The sequence below is a fragment of the Mycteria americana genome, chromosome 5 (genome assembly GCF_035582795.1).
Source record: "Mycteria americana isolate JAX WOST 10 ecotype Jacksonville Zoo and Gardens chromosome 5, USCA_MyAme_1.0, whole genome shotgun sequence".
Lineage (NCBI taxonomy): Eukaryota > Metazoa > Chordata > Aves > Ciconiiformes > Ciconiidae > Mycteria > Mycteria americana.
This window is the reverse complement of record NC_134369.1, coordinates 60,810,392-60,831,229: the sequence shown is the minus strand read 5'-3', so window position 1 is coordinate 60,831,229 and position 20,838 is coordinate 60,810,392. Positions and strand designations below refer to the sequence as shown.

Sequence of the window (20,838 nt, the reverse complement as noted above, 5' to 3'; positions counted from 1 at the left end):
TTGCAGAAGCTGACAAATTAATTTTTGTGTTTGTATATCAGGCAAATAAAGAAATCTTACAGTTACTAATTATTTTTCAACCTTGCACATGAGAATGTGATTAGACTGACTACAACTGACACTGATTATCTGAGACAGGATGTTATTAAATCCCATTGGGGAGCTTTTGAAAGACCCACCACATTTAGAGCAGAGAGCTTTTCTCTGCATTAGCTCATTTATGGAGCAATTACACGGGACTTACTACCGAAAAGATGTCAGGAAAAACACTGAGCAAACAGCTAAAGTGGAATTCACACCCCTCCCCTCTCTCTCAAAACATCTTACAACCTCATAGCCTTAAAATATTTTGTCAAGATTATCAATAGCAAAGCTATTTGCTATATATCTGTAAAAGGTATGAGATAGGTTAGATTAAGACTACATGGAAGAGAGCTGGTAATGGATCTGAAGACAGCAGAGATTTTTCCCTGCTCAAATGGCTTCTTTGCTCCAAGACCCCCAATTTAATTAATTTTGTGGGCTTGAAAAGCCCAGTGTTTTCATTTCATCCATCTCAGAGTTTGCAAATTTTGTTATTTCATCAGAAAACTACTATGGAGGGTTCTCAGGGAAATGCAGAGAAATACGCAAAATGCACTGGTTTGAAAAATCTCCACTGGTTCTGGAAAAACCTGTGGCTGAATCCACTGATTTTTTTTCAAAATTAAGATTTCAAAGACCTGATTTTTAGGAGCAGTTTACAATTTTGTACCTAAAAATATTCAGATACAAAACGGAGAGCCAGATAGAGCCCATTTTCAAATCTGTATTCCTACAATGGACTGTTCTTCTGACACCCATAGTTGAGAATGAAAATACATAGTGAAGTACCGCAGAACTGGTATGTATTAAATAAGTACACACCTATTGATTATGAGATTTGCAGTCTGAGAACATCAGAAAAGCTGTGAGAGATACATAATCCAAGGTAATACTGACAGTTCACTGAAGAACCGACAATACTGAGGTATTACAGATGGCAGAGATTTATTCTCACCTCCACTTTGATTTTAAAGCTAATATTGCTGTAAATTCATGAGATGACAACACCTAAACATCAGGCCATCTCATTTTTTCTGTCATCCCTGGGTGTCTTCATATACTTAATCCAAGCCTGGTATGGAAGAAGTTAAAAGATACTTAAATGTTCCTTCCTTACTCAATGAACAACTCAGTGGTACAACTAGAGTAACGTGCTGGAATTCACTTAGTGCTTTTCCTCAGAGTGTCTTAAAGAGCACCATCTTGTTGCCGGTAGCTCTTGACATGAAGCCGATCCCAGGTGGACTTACAGCAGCGGCAAGAGGCTCAGCAGAGTTCTCTTTTCTCAGAACAGTGAGATTCTCTGCTGCTCTCTGTAGCACAGTTATTGCTCCTGAAATGTGTCCTGTATGTAAAGATGTGTTCAAGGTCCAGAAGGTCCCTACTTTGCAGTACCCACTGGTAATTGATGGTGAATACTGGAAGGTAGGAATTTCTGCGTGTGTAGGGATCACTGACCACAGGGAAAGCTTGTGCAAAAATTCTGGTTAATAACTATGACTATGCTTGAGTGAGGAAAAACTGATCTTTTATTAAGTTTATCCTTCAAGGCATGTTATGGTGCATTTCTGATATTGCAAAGGAATGCAGCATTACTGTATGAGGTATTCTGCTTGGCCAAATACTGTAGTCCTTACTCAGATTTTACTCAGGAAAAACCACCTTTGACTTGAGTGAGAATTTGCTTGACTAAGGACTGAACAGAGTGTTTTGAATCTTACCGGCATTGCTTGATGCTAATGTTGGGCAACAGTTCTCATTGCTAATTTGCCTGCCTCATTGGCCTTCTCCTGGGCTCTGGATCTGCTTTTGCTGTGTTATTCATAGCTTACATTGCTAGTTCAGATTGCTTCTCTTTGTGCTTTTCATTTCCAGCAAATCTTTTGCAGCTATTGTTCTGCTGCTGGTAGATGTGCATGGAACCTGGTATGTGGAACTTGAACCTCAGCCCAGATTTAATTAACACTGTTAAACATGTTCTTACTACGGTGCTCAGAAGGAATTTTGCTGACCCTCTTTCAATGAAGCATAAATTTGTTTAATCTGATGTTTTTACAATGCAAAAATATAAGGGCTTGATTCACCCATCTTAAGACCAAATGCTTCTCCAGTAAAATAGATGGACTAGCACCCATTTACAGCCATCATAAGGTCAATTATAAATGCTTATTCTGACCTACAATAGTCATACAAGAAAATCACTAAATGTGTATGCTGTAACATCACCTTGCTTTGTAGTTTTAATACTGCTTTAAAGTAAGATATCCTGAATAATAATTAGTACCAAATTATGCCATAGCATACTAATATGCAGCAAATCTAGCTAGGTTATCACTCGTATGTCTTATGAGCCATACCTAGCCATGGTTTATCCTCTATTCATGCTGCAGGGTACGAAATTCCTGGGTGCCAACCTGCCTATGGCAACCTAGAATTCTCCAGGGCAGGCTCGCAAAATCTTCACCTACTCTCTGGGACAGGTAACTAATAAGTGATGTTTTGTGAAGTTATGCTTTCTTTCTAATTTTCCGATGTCTGTAAAAATGTTTCATTTCTTCACGTCAGTCTGAGTCTCTCATCGTTCAGTTGCGCTACGGTTTCTGAACCAGGGGAATAACAGCAGATCTGTTTATTATAGTACTCTAGATGCTTGCTTCAGCCACGCCTGTAATAATTGTTATTAACGTGTATAAAAACTGAAAGTTGTTTAAGAAGCTGCAAAATCCACAGCTGCCTACTACCAGTTAATATTTTTTTTCTGACGGAGTAGTTCTTATAATACCGATGCATTGCATTTCATTGTTGATGCCACAGTTATCTGGGCAGTTCACCCACCTTTCTTAATTGCTGGTATGTATATATTCTCTCTCCTTTATCAGGTTTACATTAATCTTCAGTATCCTGAAGTAAGGATTTTTTCAATGTTATAGGTACGGAGATGTTGAAAGGATGGAGGAGTTACGACTGATTCTAGTTTATATTCCTATGCAGCACATAGTATAAGTTTAAGTAATGACTCATTTTTCCATATTTTGCTTAGATTCTCTTCTACTTTTCTCCTGAATATACTCTTTGTTCTTTGTTGCTTGACTTTATTTCAAGTGGCAAGTATGTAGAAGAAATGTCATTCACTGATCCTATAGTTTTCAATGACATATGAACTCCTGAAATATATTTCAAAGTAAGAAATTAATTAGATAAAAAAATAAAGATGGGCTAAGTTTTAGATTGCCTTCTTGCAGTCTTTTGATTTTCTTTGAATAATGTGTGTGAATTTTCATCTTAAGAGTGCTGCTAGTGTAGGAAAGACATAAGTGAGATTCTTTCGGTATTTTTTGGCATGGTCTACACTCTGTGGAGTGAAAAAAAAAACAATCTTGGAAAAGCGGTTTGAATTCCTGTTTTTCAGTCCCCTGGGGCTCTGCACATGCACTCTACTCTTACCTGGGTTTAGATGAGTTTGATGCAAAAATAGCTTTGCTCTGCTGCTTGTCCGTGTTAAAACCAGGACATGATCAGTGAAGCGAAATATAATCAGGGCATATAAAACTGTTTTTCAAAATGTTTGACACTGTTTCCGATTTGATTGAATATTTGGAAGTCTTTTAAAATCGGAACAAATTCACACAGCCACAGTGTAATCACTGAGTTTGATCTTATGTGGTGTTTTTAAATGGATGCCTGTGGGGAAGTTCAGAGTCTTGGGGTGACATTTAGTAGCTTTTCTGCAGGGATCTCTAAAAAAAAAAATCTCTTTTCCTACCATCACTGTCCACTTGTAGTTCTTACTTTCAAAAGAAAATAAGCTTACTCTTACGGAGGACAATACCACAGTTTATCTCCAAGTGTACCAAAGCTTAAAATGCACAAATCCAGGATTTTAGCTCAGGCTATTTAGCAATTTCATATTTAAAAAAGTAAACAGGCATTGAAAGATAATTTTAATTTCCCTCCCTGCTTTTTAAAAAGCTCACAGAGAGACATTTTAGTATTTCCTGAAAGCTTGCTTGTTTCTTTCCTGTTGATTAACTCAAATCTTAATCACACTGTTTCAACATATCTAGACTTTAAAAATTTATCTGGAAACTTGCTTTCCAATTATATTGAAACACATCAGCTTGCTGAAGGAACTAAAAAAAAAAAATTTGTTGTGAAAATGAAAGATAGTGAGTATGACAACTGTCAGCACTTACAAAATGAGGATAGATTCTATTTTATCCAGCCTGATGCACCTTAACTTTTAAAAAACTAATGAGAAAGCAACAAAAATTTCAGCAAGAGAGTTAAAAAAAACCAAGTCTCAATTCACCCAGAATGTTAAAGTAGTTCAGTTATAAGATAAAAAAAAAAAATGTGGCCTTTGTTTAGGTAATCCACATCTCAGGGCACAAGAGGAATTTGGGGAAAGTCTGTAGTAATGAAGCTGCTTCCTCGCTCTGCTTGGTTCTTTGGGGTGCTACGTCTGCAGGGTAAGCGGAAGCAGAGGGCTCCTGGGTCTCCTCTGAGGAAGTGTGTTGTGTATTGCTTTTCACATAAATAGTGCAAGCACCTTTTCAGATTAATACCTGCTGCCTGATTTGGTCCCTCCACACTTGCAGAGAGCTCCTTCATTTACTGGCTTACTCCCAAAACTACAGAAGAGCTAATGCGAAGGTGCTGGTCTGCTAACAGGAGTTTGGAGGAATGCAGTCCTGTTCCCTCTCCTTCCCTATACACCCACAAAAAAGGTGACAAAACAGAGTCTTACACTGAAAAGCCAGTTCAGCTGAGGGAGCAGGATAAAACAGACTTGACTGAACTAATAAATCATGACATTAGGTTGGGAGGAAGGTTGCATGAAATGACGGCACACCATGCTGAGCGGTGGGGAACTTGCTAGAGGTGAACTTATTTATACTCTTGCAGAGTAGAAGACTTCTCAGTTAACAAGTCCTAAAATAGTGTGCTGCAGTGTATAAAACAAGGTAGGGCTCGAAATAATTAGCCAAAGATGACAGATGGCAATGCCTTTCTCTTTTTTTCCTTCTCTTCTTTTGCTGTAATATCGAGTTGATCAAAGAACTGAGGATCATTTGTTATTGTAGGAAAACTAAAAATATCTTGAAATATTCAGGCAAAATAAGTTCATTCAGATAACAGCCGGTACCTCTCATTGTTCCTGTTCAATACCTTATACATGAGTCTGTGTGTGGTAATAGTTTCCCTCAGAATCTGAATTACATGTGCACCGCTGAGAATTTGGGTGTGTCCAGGCTAAGGAGTATTATTTAATCAATTTATTAAATCAATTTATTAATTTATTTTATTTAATTTTTTTGCTTGGGTTAACAAACCAGTGATCTATTCTACTGCCAGAAAACCTTCCAAAAAGTCCCTAGAGCTCACCTCTGTGGCATTTCACTTTAGCAATGTCATACAGCTGTGTGTGATGGGGGAACTAAATGATAAAGAACAGAGACTGCAGTAGAACTGGCTGCACCGATGGCTACTGAAAGTGTCTGAGGGGTCAGTGCTGTGTCTCAGTCTGGGCAACAGCAGCATTATCTCCTATACTCTTTAGTAATAATATCTGGCAAGCATTGGCATTTTTTTAAAGGCAAGCACCTATGGGTTCAAGTTAGAGATACAACAGGAGCTTCTGTCTTGTAGGACTTCTGTTACAAAAGAGGATCAGAATGCAACTGTGATCAGATATAATTAAAAAGAAAATTCAGTAATTTACTCAAAGAAAGTAATATACACTGTTTATAAAGGAAAAAAACAGTGGCATCTGCAGTTCTAGTCCCAGTAGTAATTCTGTCTGACTGGTCCTGGAGCCAAAAGAGTATATTTAATTTTTTCAGCTGCTTAGCATAACCTTTCTGATGGGAAGTGCTAAGCCAGCCCACCAAAATGAGTCCTTTGAGCCAGACAAAGATGAATTTCAAATCAGAGGAAACAGAAAAGGATTGGGAAAGGAAGGAAATAGCTAAGGTGAGAACAGAGATAATAATGTCTGTCCATCAAACTATGTCTGGATGCTTTATACCAAATGAAACAGGAACAAAATTCTTTCCCTACTACTAAAGCACATTTTTATAGTACTCCCCTACCACATCTCCAACCTCAGTCCTTTAACAGAAAGAGTAAGATAAATTTCAGCTTGCTTCTGGGCAGTGGGTTTCACTCATTCTCATTACATGTCCTATTACAAATAAACAGCACAATTCAGGAGGAACCACATTCCTGTTCCAGCACAGCTTGATCCAGATGAATCAGGAAGGTAAACAGACAAAAGTAAAAGTGAGAAAGGTTTAATAACACAATTAAAATATAACTTTATAAACTTGTGAGCTGATGTGGCAGGCTGCTTTCAGTAATTTCCAGAGGGAGTGCTTATCCGTGACTACAAACCAAAGCAATCTAGAAGCTGGCCACTCTAAGCTGTAAGGAGAGATGCTGCAACTGAAGGCAGCTTGCTCAATTGCCTGGAGAGCTCTCTTTGGCTTCCAAATCATAAATTGAAGTCTACCTCTAATTTTGCTACCTCAATTTCTCAATACCTCACTCTTTTTTTTTTTTCTTCTTTCTCATCACTGCTTAGTAGTCCAGATTCCCTAGTGAGATGCAGTTCAGACTGCTAGGACTCCGCCAGACATTAAAAAGCAGGCAACGTCTGTTCAACAACTTCAAATCACTTTCTGTGTGAGGCAGCCCCCCCAATAGCATTTGTTGCAGCAAGAAGTATTTGTTGCAGTCAGCCTTTTCTGCTGCTTTTCTTATCCCTTCCTACCCTGCAACTTTACACTGTAACTCACCATTTCTTCTAGCCAAATATTTTATGCAAACATATTGGCCTCTGGAAAGCCAGAAAATGGTGGCTCTTGCAGAGATGAACCTTCTTCCAGAGTCATGTCAAGAGCAGAGTCTGGGCAGCAAGCAGAGCGAAGATCCCTTCATCCCTAGGAATGGTCAGGGTATTTATGTCTCTGCTCCCTTGGACAAATGATGGCTGAAGTTTGCCGTGCCAGAATTTAACTCTTCACCAGCTTCTTCACCATAACTTCACCATAACTTCTTTCCCAGCTTCACCAGCTGACTCATTTCAGATGTGGTCCAGAGCACTAGGCAACATTTGGACAATGCAGACAATTTGGAGTAGGGCATGAACATGAACAGAGTCCTCCATTATCATAAGAAAACAAAAATATTCTTCGTACCTCTAGAGAATGAGTCAGAAAACATGTATTCCTCCTCGAATTGCATGCTTTTTTTCTTCTCTTGCAACCTTATTTTCCACCTGTTCATCCCTTCATTTTCTAGCAACACAGAGAAACAAATTGAACAGGGACAGTCTTTATTCAAAATTCTGTAGGATCACTTACTCACCCTAATGGTTTGCATTTAAGCCAGACTCTAAGAGTCTACCTGCCGGAGCTGAAATCAGTCAGTCCCCACAGACTTTAGGGAGAGCCTAACAGAGGCACTAGGACACAGCTTGTAAGAAGGCAGAGACAGTAGCATCTGCTGCTTCCACTGTTTCGTTCTGTGTTCACCCTGCCCTTTGAATTTGGGCACAAGGCTCCTGCTTTTTCACTGTGCACTGCGTTCATTTCTCACATACAGCCAGCCTGACTATACTCAGGTATTTAACCTCAAAAGTGTCTCGTAAGCAAAAGTGGTCATCTCGTTCATAGGAAACACAAATGTATTTTGAAGACTCCAGATCCCAATCAAGTTAGCAGAAGTATTAAATCAGTCCTCAGAGAGCTGGCTTGGTCTCCGTGCAGCCCTGTACCAAGCACAGCGCTGGGGTAGCCAGAGCAGCTGCTCGTGGTGGACGGTGCACGTCCCGGTTTGTAAGTCCACGTTCTTCCCTCTCCATGAGCTGCTCTGCACCCTTGATTTCTTAGTGCTCTGCACAATAACGTGCTCCCGAGATGCAGGTCTGGATTCTCACTGTTCATTTTCATTTGCTCTTTACAGTTTTTAGCACACTGGGGGAATCACAATTGCCTGCTGAAGAAACTTCATTTAAAATAATCAAAACACCTTTAGTGTCTATTTCTGAAAGCTGTGATTTTGTTAATGGTATTTCTATTCAATCCATTCAGAGCCTTAGGTTATGGATAGTACCTTTAAATAAAGGACAATTTGTATGTCTTTATTATGAGCATATTTCAAAAATCTTACCATGTTCCACTGACAATGATGGCATTCACTTAAGACAAATCAGTGCTGACAGCAAGTCCTCTAAGGGTCTTTTGCATGTCAACATGTAACTGAACTTTCATATCTTAATTGCCTCATATTATGGTTAATATTGAATGCTCTTGTTGGATAGGTGTGTCTGTGGGCTTTGGATACTTGTTATAGAAGTCACCCCCTTCTGCAATGAAAGACCGTCAGGTCAATACAACCAAAGCATAATTCAGTTTTATTTTTAAGAGAGATCTCTTTTCTACTTCTTACGAGTAAGCCCAGCACAGTTTAGACACATGTACCATATAATATCTCTTGCCTGGTCTGAATTTTTAATTGTGCAAATTATGGAACAGTCAGACACTCACATCCTAGGTGAAGAAAAGCTACCTTCCAAAATCCAGTGATACTTCTGTTTTAAGGTAGCTGTATCAGCTCTCCAGGTGCTGTAAATAGGCTCTAATGCTAAGGATCTGTCCCACAGCACTTAGGACTTCAACTGTTAAACATCTCCTTTTTTTCCCCACCTCCCTTCCACATGATTCTCTTTAATGTTTCTGATAAAGCATCCCTCTTCTCTGGTTTAAATTCTGCCAGAATGCCTGGAACCTAAGAAAAGGACTCTGTTACTTGTTTTATGTGTCCATCAGTCATCTGGAAACTATCTGAGCTCCAGATTTGGATCACCCACACATTTGTTCTGAAACATATGTATAGGCCTTCCCTCTCACAATGCAAACCCAGCTTCAGGTTGTTTATTTTGAAAATGAGTACTGGAAAGAAAATTCAAATGGTTTAATACTTGCAAAAAAAAACCCCTTCAAAAGCTATCTATCTATATATGTGTGTATATATGTATATATATATCTCTCTACAGGAAGGAAAGATCTGCATGCAATTTCACAAGCAAACTGTTCATACTCCGAAGTTTCAAATATTTAACAAACTTCTTTGAAAGTAATGCAGAAATTTGGTGGATGTGCTGTAGTGAAAAAAAAACCTGACAGATCCCGGTGAAAATTTGCAAAAAAATAGGTGAGCTGAACAAAGTGTGTGTGAGCCTGAATATATAGGAAAATGCCTGTTGTAGACCTTGGATACACATTTGCCGAGGCATTTGTTTGGGTACAAACGAAGCTGCTGAATAAAGAGCACAAGAGCATTGGCATTTGTGGATCGGGCTCTGGGTCCGAGCTGCAGCAACGTAATCTATTTCCCCAATAAAACTAATTTTGAGTCTGTAGCTGGGTTCTCAGAATCTGGATCTAGACTTTGGAATTTGATCCCATCCCCCTCCTAATCAGATGGAGCAAGCGCAAGGTTAGCCACACAAACTGCAGACAAGGGAGATAGTTTTGGCATTACCCTTTTGAAACAGTGACCCTGAGCATGTAACACATAATCAAAACTTGATTAACATAGAAATCCAATTACTGCTTCATTAAAGATCTTTCATTAATCTAGAAAACACTTGTAAAATGCTTGGACTTCATTTCCCAACAACTACGAATCTAAAAAACAGTGTTGGGGGGTCAGATTCAATGACACAACAACTATCTCAAAGCTATTCCTCCTAGGCCAAGGTTTGGGTGCCTTGCTTGCAGCATGTCCACCCTGGGCAGCATGCAGATCTAGCGTGACCCAGGCCAGAGCTGTGCCCCGTGCCCAGCAGCAGAGCTCTGCTGGAATAAAAGGTCCTGGGTAATCCAGACCACCAGCCGTGGATCAGCAGGAGCTGCCGAAGCCAAAATTCCCTGGTAGCCCCAAGATTAGGTTGGCAATGCAGTCCAGCTCCACTGAGTAGCAACGCAGTGGCACTGAGGACCTGTTGGCATCTCTGCTAGCTGCGAACATCCCCACAGCTCTCTGACCCCAGCTTGCTGCTCCCTGGGGTGTGAGCTACGTGTCAGGAAGGGGTTCCCCAGGGCCTTGCCTCCTGCCTGGCTGACTGCCCTCCTCTCTGTGGTGATAGACGCCATTCAAAGGTCAGAAACAAAACCAGGGATGTGGCTGTTTTCTCTCCTTGAGCCAAACAGGCCATCTCTTTGCAGAGGTCCACAGCAGCCTCACGCTGTTGGGAAAGCGCTTCCAGAACAGCAAGTGCACAAACCTGGCGCCAGGCTCTCTGGCTGCCCACCACGTCCTGGCTCCTGGCTCTCTGTCATCAGCGGTCGAAGTCGGCACGGCATGGCTGAGCTCACAGACCGTCCCTTGGCCCTTCCCAGAGACCCTCTCCTGCTCTTTAGACTCCTTCACAGCAAGCACCTGTGCAGGCCTGACTGTTTTTGACTTTTCCCTGGATGAAAACCCAGGGAAGGGTGGAAGAAGAAAAGATGCTTTTTCAAATTCTGTTCTAGAATATGTTTTTCAAATTTCCGTCAGTGCTCCCAAATTCCTGATCCTATGAAACCATTTTTTTAGAATGGGACACATTGCAGACATGAAACAGATCTGATAAACACTTTAAAAGCATTTAGTGGTTCTTTTTTTTGTGGGCCTCCATGCAATCTAAGCAAACAAGAAAGGGAATACTATTACCTCATCTCGTACACATAGTACTGAGTCAGGAAGAGGGGGAGTTATCTGATGAGATGCGGTTGTCTACGTCTGAGCTACTTGACTAGATTCCCTTTGTAATTAACAGAAACGGGTACTTCCAGATTTGCATCACCTCATCTAAAAGTAGGCTTCTAAAATAGGTCAGATTAATCTCATCCTGACAGTGCCTGCTGTCATGACCGACTAAGAGCGGGAGCCACAGCTGACCAGCAGTACTGACATTTGCTTCTGGTCAGGTCAGTCTTGCCTCAACTCACTCGACCTGTATAACACCAGGCATATTTGGCAAAGCCAAGTACAAGACTCAGAGCCCCAAATCCCAGACCAGGTTAGTCCCTACTTACACATTCCTTCTCCCAGGCAGGATGTTTACCCACAAAATACAATTGATTTGACTTAGGATTTCACAGCTGCATTAAAACTTCCGTTTCACTACATAGAAATGAGAACCTTCAATATGTTTTTTCAGTATATTTGACATGGCATCTATCTTGCCCTTGTTTTGCATTCCTTTCACTGCTAATTTCCCTCCTAACACCATTAATCATATTTTGTTTTACTCACTCCTAGAGCTGTGTGAAGGAATGTAATCAGTCTTTTCAGGGAGAATTTCAATAGTTCAAAAAATGGGTTTGCTCCAATTTTAAACAGCATTGCAGAACCATCTACAAAGCAAAGCCCTGGGGTGGCAGGCAGATGCGAAAGTGCTTCCGAAGCAGTTTGACGAGCCAGGTGGAGACGTGGGGTTGCCAGGACGCTCCACCGATGGGGCAGCCCCATAGATATTGACTCTCAGGGAGTAACAGCTCAGGCAGCACCCTCTTTGTGGGCTGTCTGAGGGTAATAAGCTCTAGAAATCCTCCGGCCTCCAGGCAGCTGAACAGCTCCAACTTTGCACACCAGCACTCCTCTGTCATCAGGCCATCTGCCAGGCAGATGAGCTGGCAGAAGATCAGACAGGTACAATGAAAACCTGCTTGTTTTGGAGCATACCTTCCTCAGAATAGAGCTGTCGCCACATGGCATCTTAGCTTTGCCTGAAATGCTCCAGTGGAAATATGTTCACCTGGAGCTTCTCCAGCCAGCACTATAGATGAATCCTGACCGACAGCTGCCAGCTGAGATAGGCACACGTTGTTCATCGCCGTTCTACTCATCGACCTGCGCACTCTCCCCTGGGGCTGAAGCTGTGCAGAGTAGCACTAATGCCACCATGTAGAAAAAAAAATACCCATTTTGACCACTCACCACCCTTTGTGGACAGAGGTCTATTGGAGAGGGAGAGGTGACACCAGGAATGCAAACATCTCTTTGCTTCAACTCTTGTGCAACCTGGGATGGCAAAATTTTAACACCAGGAAAGCACCAGGAGTATTTGGTGGTGCTTGAACTTGCCTGCACAGCCTTCTCATCTTTCTCCTGTAAAATAGACCTCTTTTCACTAAATGTAGAGCTTGAGTAGTGATAACTCCCACCTGGCAATATCTCCCCTGAACAGCCTCTGAATTGTTGCTGGGGATCAACTCCAGCAACAGGATTCAGCAGTGAGGCTTGGCGTCTCTCTGTAGGAGCACTGCCCGAGGGAAGAGGGCTTCAAATTCCCTGGCAAGGAGCAACTCCAGAATTCAAACCTGGCAATTACTGGCAGCATTACAATGTTTGTGGGCACAAATTTCTGTGCCAATATCCATTTCCATATCTATTTTATATTTTCAATGAGTATAAACAGAGCTAATTGGTGAATATAATACTTTGGAAAGTTTGAAAACCTGTTTTTAATAATCTTTAAGTAGCTTCCCTTGAGAGGTTTTCTTTCACCAGTCTAAATATTTAATATTGTACTTACTGTCCTCGTTTTTAGAGAAATGCTTTAATGAAGCAAAATGGGTAATGACTTACAAACCACTGGTTGTCACAGGAGCAGGACTTTGGAGATCATTAGAAGAAATAGAGAACCACTCATGCAAAAGGTCCTACTCCACAGGATTTTTAATCCCATCCTGTAATTCCTCACTCCTCCCAGCTGTCAGAGTTTCAGAAAGTCCACGGAATATAGGATTGGTGTTTTCTAAGATGTAGCACTACCAGATTTTTGAAGACTATTTTTAATTTGCAAATAAGTCCTCTCCTTTCTCCTGGCCATACTTTTTCCATTGAATTATTTTCTTAGTCTTTAAGCTAAACAACTAATATGTATACATATAGAGAGAGAGATTAAAAAATATATATATTTACTGAATACATATATATTTTTATTATATACATAATACAGAACCATGAAGGATGACTAGCCATAGAAGATAAATTCTGAATTAAAATATATTGATTTACCAGCATTAAAAAAATTGTGCCATGAACTTTTCTAATAATTAATTCATATGTGACAACTAGAAACAAAATGCAGCTAGTTTGTGGAGTCTGTTGCTTTGGAGAAAAGGAAAAATCCGAAATGGTTGACTTCATGACTTTTGACCGTTTATTTTTTCCTTCTTTTCAACCCTGTCTAAATTACCACTACTAAATTTGCAGGGGTACACAACAAAATTAAGCACTCCTTATGAAAAGCCCAGACTTACAGAACAAAAAACGCAACACAGCCAGCATAAGGAAAGAGAATTCAGGCATGGCATTATGTGATATCACTGGAAGCTAACAGTAAGGGGAAGGTTTTCAGAGAAAGAACATCTGTTTCATGAGAAATGCAAAAAAACCCAGCTCAAATGCAAAAAAACCACAGCTCATAAAATACCTTAGATTTGTATAAAACAAAAATTGAGCCTCTGATCTTGCTATTAGAGATACTAAATTTCACACATTCTTCTTTCTCCTGTTTCTCTCACTTGCCTGGCCTTTGCTTCTTAGGTGTTCATATATAACTGAAAGCTAGAGAAAACAACAGGCTTTACCTTAAACCAGTAATGTATCTAGATAAGGCTCCATTCATGCAGAAATCAAAACCATCCTGGAACCCTGGGAAATCTGCTCGCAGTGTTACAGCTATTAGTACCCATTCAATGGTTTCAGTCCCAGATTCAGGAAAATTTCCCTATTTGTGCTAATCATAAGCATAAGTTTCATTGTGTCATTGCTTAAAGCTAGCTCTCTTTTCAGAACTTGCTTGGCTCAAGAAGGATATTAAAACAAATGGCTAAGTGCTTTCCCAATTGGGTCTCTTTCTTTCTTTCTTTCTTTCTTTCTTTCTTTCTTTCTTTCTTTCTTTCTTTCTTTCTTTCTTTCTTTCTTTCTTTCTTTTTCTTTCTTTCTTTCTTTCTTTCTTTCTTTCTTTCTTTCTTTCTTTCTTTCTTTCTTTCTTTCTTTCTTTCTTTTTTTCTTTCTTTCTTTCTTTCTTTCTCTCTTTCTTTCTTTCTTTCTTTCTTTTTCTTTCTTTCTTTCTTTCTTTCTTTTCTTTCTTTTCCATAAAAGTGGCTATAAGTTTCCTGCCATTCAGCATATTCTTGTCAACATGTTTTCTTTGTCTCTAAAATTTTTACTTTCTCTCTAATAACTTGTATTTTAATAATGATTCACTGTTATGTACCTACTACTACAGCTTAAATACTCCCATCATAAACCAAGTGTTATTGTTCCTTTCTAAAAATACTAAGTCCTCTTAAAAACAGATAGCTGGTTTTGTGTGTATCAGATGAATCAAAGTACACACTGAGCAGGAGTTCTGCTAGGTTTAGGAGGGTTTCAGGATGTCACCCCAACTTTGCAGCTTGGGTGGAGATGAGTAGAGCTTTTTCAGATTTATGGTTTGCTGAATGAGAATAACTTTGATCTTTGAAGTTGCCTAACTTATGCCTTAACCACTGGGGTTTTTTTTCTTATTTTTTACAAAGTTACAGCTATGCTTTACTACCCAAAGCATTATGTGGAAGAGTGCACGTATGCAGACTGATTCAGTAAAGCTCATTAGAATAGGCTTGATTTTAATGAAATGGATAATCCCATTCTGAAAGCAAAGAATTCAAGAATACAAACATTTCAAAGTGAACTTCAAGGGAAAAAAAGGCTGAGCTTGAAGTTAAGTTTATCCTTCAAAATTTTGCTGAACTGGGGCCCTATCAAAAGCTTCAGGCTGCCAAAACCTGCCAAGCCATCCAGACCTGAATCCCAAAGCACGTTTTGGCATCTCAGACCAGCACTGCCTTCCACCTGAGGATCAAGATTCACCCAGAACTCACATTTTGAACCCCAAATTTCCCCATATAGACAGGTCTAGGCGCACAGGTATGTGCAGAAGCAACTTCATTTGAGGAGTCAGGTGCCTTGCTCCTACCTAATCTTCACACAACTGAGACCCAATGCAAGAGGGTACCTACATGAGGAAGCAGAAAACAGTTATTGGAGGCCATTAACTTTCCTCTTTTTCCTCTTTTGTTAAGCAGTCTCCAGCTATTACTGACTTAAACATCCCTGTTTTTCCCATCAAATTTATACCCTTGCAGCCCCTCTTCCTCCCAGAAGTCAAACTCTGCCTGTGGCCAAAACTCCACAGTGCAGCAGGATGTTATAACTTCCCCTGATCTGGCTTAACTTGCATTAACTGCACTTGCCCAGCATAGAGCAGCAGCCCAGGCATTTTTATCCAAAAACATAGCAGGAGGACCTACTGTGTAGTTTTTGTAGAAATCCTAGCAGTTAGACTTTTAGAGCAGCAGAAGGCTTGAGATCAAATCTCTTTTCACTAAACAGTTTTGACACTGTAACTCCCACTTCACAGCAGAAAATCCGAGTTGCCAGGCTACAGGAAGGAACACTGACCACTCTTCTTTCCCAAGATGAGCAGATGAGTAGCAAGAACAACAGGCCAGAAGCAGAGCAAGTGAAAGGCAGGATGATGTGGTAACATCGTGAATGAGGACATGGAGAAATGAGCAGCATGGGTTCAGATTCTCATTTCCCTAGATAATTTGGGGGGTTTATTCACCAAGTGAAATATGAAAACTTAATGATTGCATTAACTGGAGCTGCATTAAATGTCTGAATTAGAATATATTATTTTAAGAGAATATAACTACAAGTGGTAATCTAAGTATAACTGTAACCACGCAATGTGTGTAATTGAAATAGAGCACTGTGTTGGCAAAACATTAGACTGTTTCCTAGCTCTAAGCTGCATGGATCAAGTAAGCAGCAATTGTAAAGCTTTTCTATTAACTTACTGAAACTCCTATTGCAGCTTGTAGAGGAGAAGACAGTCACACTGAAGACAGCTCAGATAAGTGTTTCTTCAAGAATGGCATGTTGTTCCCAACTCTCTTGTCTAATTAAAGACTCAAACCATTATTCTACTGAAGCTGATGGCAGTACTCACTTGACATCAAAGGGAATCAAGATTTGCCATTCTTTTATGAAGAATTATTTTTATCATATGATTAAAAACAAGCAAGGCAATTCACAATGCATCATGTGGTAGCACTTTTGTCTCTAGGTGATGGCAGACTCCAATTCTGTAGTGCCTCAGAGGTCCCCCCTGAAGCCAAGAGATCAGCTCAGTACTGAGGTTGCAGTATCTGAACCAAGTTACAGTCACCTCCAGAGATATCAGCTCTGACTGGAACCCCATCCTGCTGTGCAACTGGCAAACATGCTAGAAGACTGAGGAGCTTATGAACTAAATAGGCAAGGATAAAAGATCTCCATTGTGCAGATAAGGATTGAGGCAAGCGCAGGCTGGCTCACCTGAAGTTGCACAGTCGAGCTCCAGTAAAGCAAGGGATGGATCCCCAGGTTCATCGCTGCAAAACCACAGGGACTATTTGGGTGCAGATGGCACTTTGACCTTCATGATAAAAATTTTGCTTGGATCTCCTGGCTTTATGCTGTCTTATGTCATCTCTAAAATAAAGAGAAAACAACAAAGTGAAAAACCTCCTCTCTCCAAATTCTGTGCCTGGTGCTTTGTTTTGTCAAAGAGTGTAACTGAAGCTAGCTTACAAGCAGGGCATAAGCTCTTTATTAGTGAAAGAACTGTGAAAAATTAGGGGTCACACCTGAGTCTGGGAAGTCTTTGCTCCCATATAAGTGGGAAAATGGGGAAAGAGCCATAACTTTAAAATTACTATAATATTAATTGATTACCGTTCTCCAGATGAAATGCTGAATGCTAACATCTCTAGCAGCTCTATGGCCAGGGATTGGGGTGGAAATTGAATCAAATAAGACAAAATTTTATTTCTCCACAAAATATAATATAACTTGGATTATTGGCAAGGAAATATTTTTGCACAGTTTATTTAGAGTTGCTGCTCTATTGATCTGTGCTACTTCAGTCACAGTATTTTAAGATAACTCTAAATGAAATGTCCTGTGTGAAACCAGACTCCAGACTGTATTTTGTATTTTAATGAGGATTCTTTCACAAATTTTCCATTATGGCTAATGAGATATTAGCAACAAATGCACTAGAAAGGACAGATGGGAAGATAGTCAACTGTCTAAATCAGAAGATTTTCAAAGTGTAGTAAGCAAGTTATTATGCACACTTCTCTGGCTAAATGCCAGCCTATACTGTAGGGAATTGGTCAAAGAGTGGATCATGAAAAGCTTTTTGGGAGCAGCTAAATTCTACAGCTGTGGTCTTTGTTTTTCTAGTACTTTGCAAGAACAGAAGGGGGAATTACGAAAGCGTCTATCGTACACTACCCATAAGCTGGAAATGCTTGAAACGGAATTTGATTCTACACGTCAGTATCTTGAAATAGAATTGAGACGTGCTCAGGAGGAACTTGAAAAAGTAACTGAAAAACTGAGAAGGTTAGTAACTAACTTTTTTAAATAAACAGAGTTATTAGGAATTTACAAGTGGCTGTGTTAAAGACATATATAAGTCAAAATATAAACCTATGGTCTCAAACATAAATCATTTATTATTTATTGATTACACATTGTGTTTTCACATTGAATATATATATTTCACTTATCTGAATATATATTACATACAACATGAAGTTATTTACATGTGATATGTAAGATGTGCCTGTATTGAAAGTAAACATGCAAATAGAAATATATGTACATAGGTACATATATGACATCATTTATGTGTAAACATACATGTGGGTTAGTGCCATGTTGTGTTACACATACAAAGGTTATAAACATACTACATATATATACTTATACTGTATGTATACAGATAGATTTTTATATATATATATATGTTTGGCTGCATATTTTCTGTTGTTAGTCTTCATTGCACTGACAGAAGAGAACAGAATTTGGCCCTCCATCACTCCAAGTTGAGACTATGCTCAATTCAAATAATATTATGACATTTCACATTATGCTATAGCAAATCATTCACTTTTTAGTCCCAAGTAGAATGGAATGATACCGAAAACCTATTATTTAAAATTGTTGAAGCTGTGGTACAATGCTATTGCAAATCAGGGGCCAAGTTAATATTAATGACAAATTATAATAAGCATGCAATCCTGACATTCCTGGCACTGATTAAAATGGTCTGTAATCTAGCTTTAAACTTATCAATGATTCTTAATATCCATTATTTCATTTGTTTGCAAAACTTCTGAACCTACAATTATCCATTTATGCAGGAATGTATTTGCATTTCTTGTAAGGACTTTCCTAAACTGATGTAGATAATTGATCTGTTTGATTTAGTTCATTGGATGAGTCAAAATGAAATTCAGAACAAATCATTCCAGGGCTATACCCAAAGAAATATTTTTCATTCTTTGCAGAAGGCAAAAACCAAAACAAAACAAAGCCAGAAACCACCAACAAACTGAGTCAACCAAACCATTTTATGCAAATTTTAAACAGAAAAAGGCTGTAAGACCTCAAATTAGGAAAAATCCTGTGTGGTCTTATAACATAAATGCTTCCCTAACTGGGGAGGCATCTTAAAACAAGGCCAAAATAAGCAGGTGTCATGATGATCTTGAAATCTATACACATCTATCAAGAGCAGTCTGAAGATACTCCATATTGTTTTCTTGCCAACAGTATTTTTTCTATCACTTCACTAACTTAGAGCAGAGCTATTGAAAGTAACTTTGCTCTTCACCTAGTTTTGTTCCAATATATTTCAGCTTTAAGGACAGGGAACGCTGGTACTCTTTTCTCCTGAAACATTATTTCAGGCATAGCTGCCATAAATCCTGCATCATATTTAGCAGAGGGGCTGACCATCCCACTTCTGTTAAACCAAAGGGGCTTTCTAGTCAGTAGGAAGCCTCTTATCAACTTCATTGGGTACTGATGAGTTAAGCACCCTTCAAAACTTAGGCCAGAAAGTCTGGTTTTTGCTCATGGCAAAGTCTAGCACTCATACCAAACATCAGATTAGTAGAACTGACTTTCCAGTATTCTAATGGAACTTTGTACCCTATTATGAAGAAAACTTATATTAAAAATTATGTTTCAGGCAGGTGATTACTCCCCTGAAGACATATCATATTGGAAGCCCAAAATATTTTACGAGGTGAGCTTTAAAAATGTTTCTATTGAGAATAGCAAGGCATACCGCAAGTTGAAAAACTAGATTTCTCAACCTGGAGAAGGATAATGTCTGAAACAAAACTGTTATCCAAAAGCGTGTCAGCAACATGTCACAGAGGAAAATCAGTATGAGAAAAACAAGGAAGTAGAATTAGTTTCAATAATGTGTCTCTTGCTTTATTCACTGCACAGGGAGAGAAATTCAACCCCCCTAATAAACAAGCCCTGTGTAACAAGATCCCACTTGCGTACTAGAGAACATTTCTGTTATTAAACTTCCATCATTGTTAAGTGCAGAATTTTTCTGAGAGGCTAACCATCCCTTTCTACACCTTTCTGAAAGCCTTTATGGTCTTAATTTATCCAGAATTACCTGTGTTGCTGCTAGGCCTCCCCTCTCTTACCCAAGCAGGGAGCTCATTTATGTGCCTTGCTGGTCAAGTTTGCAACCTCTCTACAAACATTTAGAGGTGGCCTTGTTCTTTGGGCCCAGTGGGAGCAAGATCAGGGCAGTGCTGAGTGGGTTTGAAAATATTAACTGTAAAGCATAGGTTCAGCTTTGAAAAGTGACTGAAAAGAGATTGGGGAGTTCATACACCTCACAGTGGTCCCCCCTCTGACATGATCGGCATGGCTTTTTTAAGTTAAAATTTAAAAAATATTCAAATACCAATCTTGGATTCAAAACTGATCTCCAAAGGTCATGCTGGGTTTCCTGCTTTAAACCGTACCCTGGCTAACAACTTGGTGAGGTCCCCATCCTAGCTTTTACCAGAGAGTAATTTTAAGACACGAGAAATAAACCCATACAAGCATATATTTAGCACTGAGATTAGCCCCCACACATAATTGTTTCACCAAAAGCAAGACGTTTCACAGACTGAAGGGGTGTTCTGAACAGCAATCCCGTAGCCTATTAGCTTTGGAATAAATGGGGGAAAAACTCTCTTGTTTTCATAAGGAAGTCAGTGTAACTTGTGATAACAGAGAGGGAAAAGGTTTTTTGAACAAGAAGTGACTATTTTAACAGTCACCCTTCAAAGCTAAACTGCACTCTGGGTGAAATTCTCTTCTTTAGAGAAAGTCAGCCCAAGCCTGTGTTTTACTTTAGGTACATTTCATGGCCTTAAGAGGGCTTGAGACTGAGTGGAAGGAGAGAAACAGAGGCATTTGCAGACTTCCCCTTTAGCGGTGATCTGCAGTCTTAGAGGGGAGTGTGTCATCTGCTGGGTTAGAGCACAGATATGTAATGTTCAGTTTGGTCAGAATACTTTTCATCAGGCCCTAATTTAGTCGAGAATCTAAACATGCATTTAATGCATGCACATATATGCGCCTGAAGGCACATGGTTATCACCTAATAATATGAAGAACACAAAAAGCTATCAAAAATTATAATAAGTTATTCATCCACAGGAATTTATTCTTAAAACAGTTTCACAGGGTAGTGAAGCTGACCTATTCTTCACTTTATTTACAAAGAAGCCAGATTTACCACATTAAAATGTTTCATACTTCACAAGGTTCAGGCTATCTGGATGT

The 20,838-nt window shown here is 39.5% G+C and overlaps 1 protein-coding gene across 5 annotated transcripts in view; it reads left to right on the top strand.

The window, feature by feature from the left end:
- The window catches only part of BEGAIN (brain enriched guanylate kinase associated), a 118,025-nt gene that overhangs the window by 40,065 nt on the left and 57,122 nt on the right, over positions 1–20,838 (top strand). For 2 of the 5 annotated variants that reach the window (XM_075503588.1, XM_075503589.1), the window contains exon 2: positions 17,425–17,586. In XM_075503588.1, the coding sequence (XP_075359703.1) occupies positions 17,425–17,586 (162 nt within the window). Of the gene's footprint in view, positions 1–2,474; positions 2,565–4,675; positions 4,812–17,424; positions 17,587–19,222; positions 19,280–20,838 lie in introns of those variants that run through there. The other 3 variants (XM_075503590.1, XM_075503585.1, XM_075503586.1) reach the window with 3 other exon arrangements.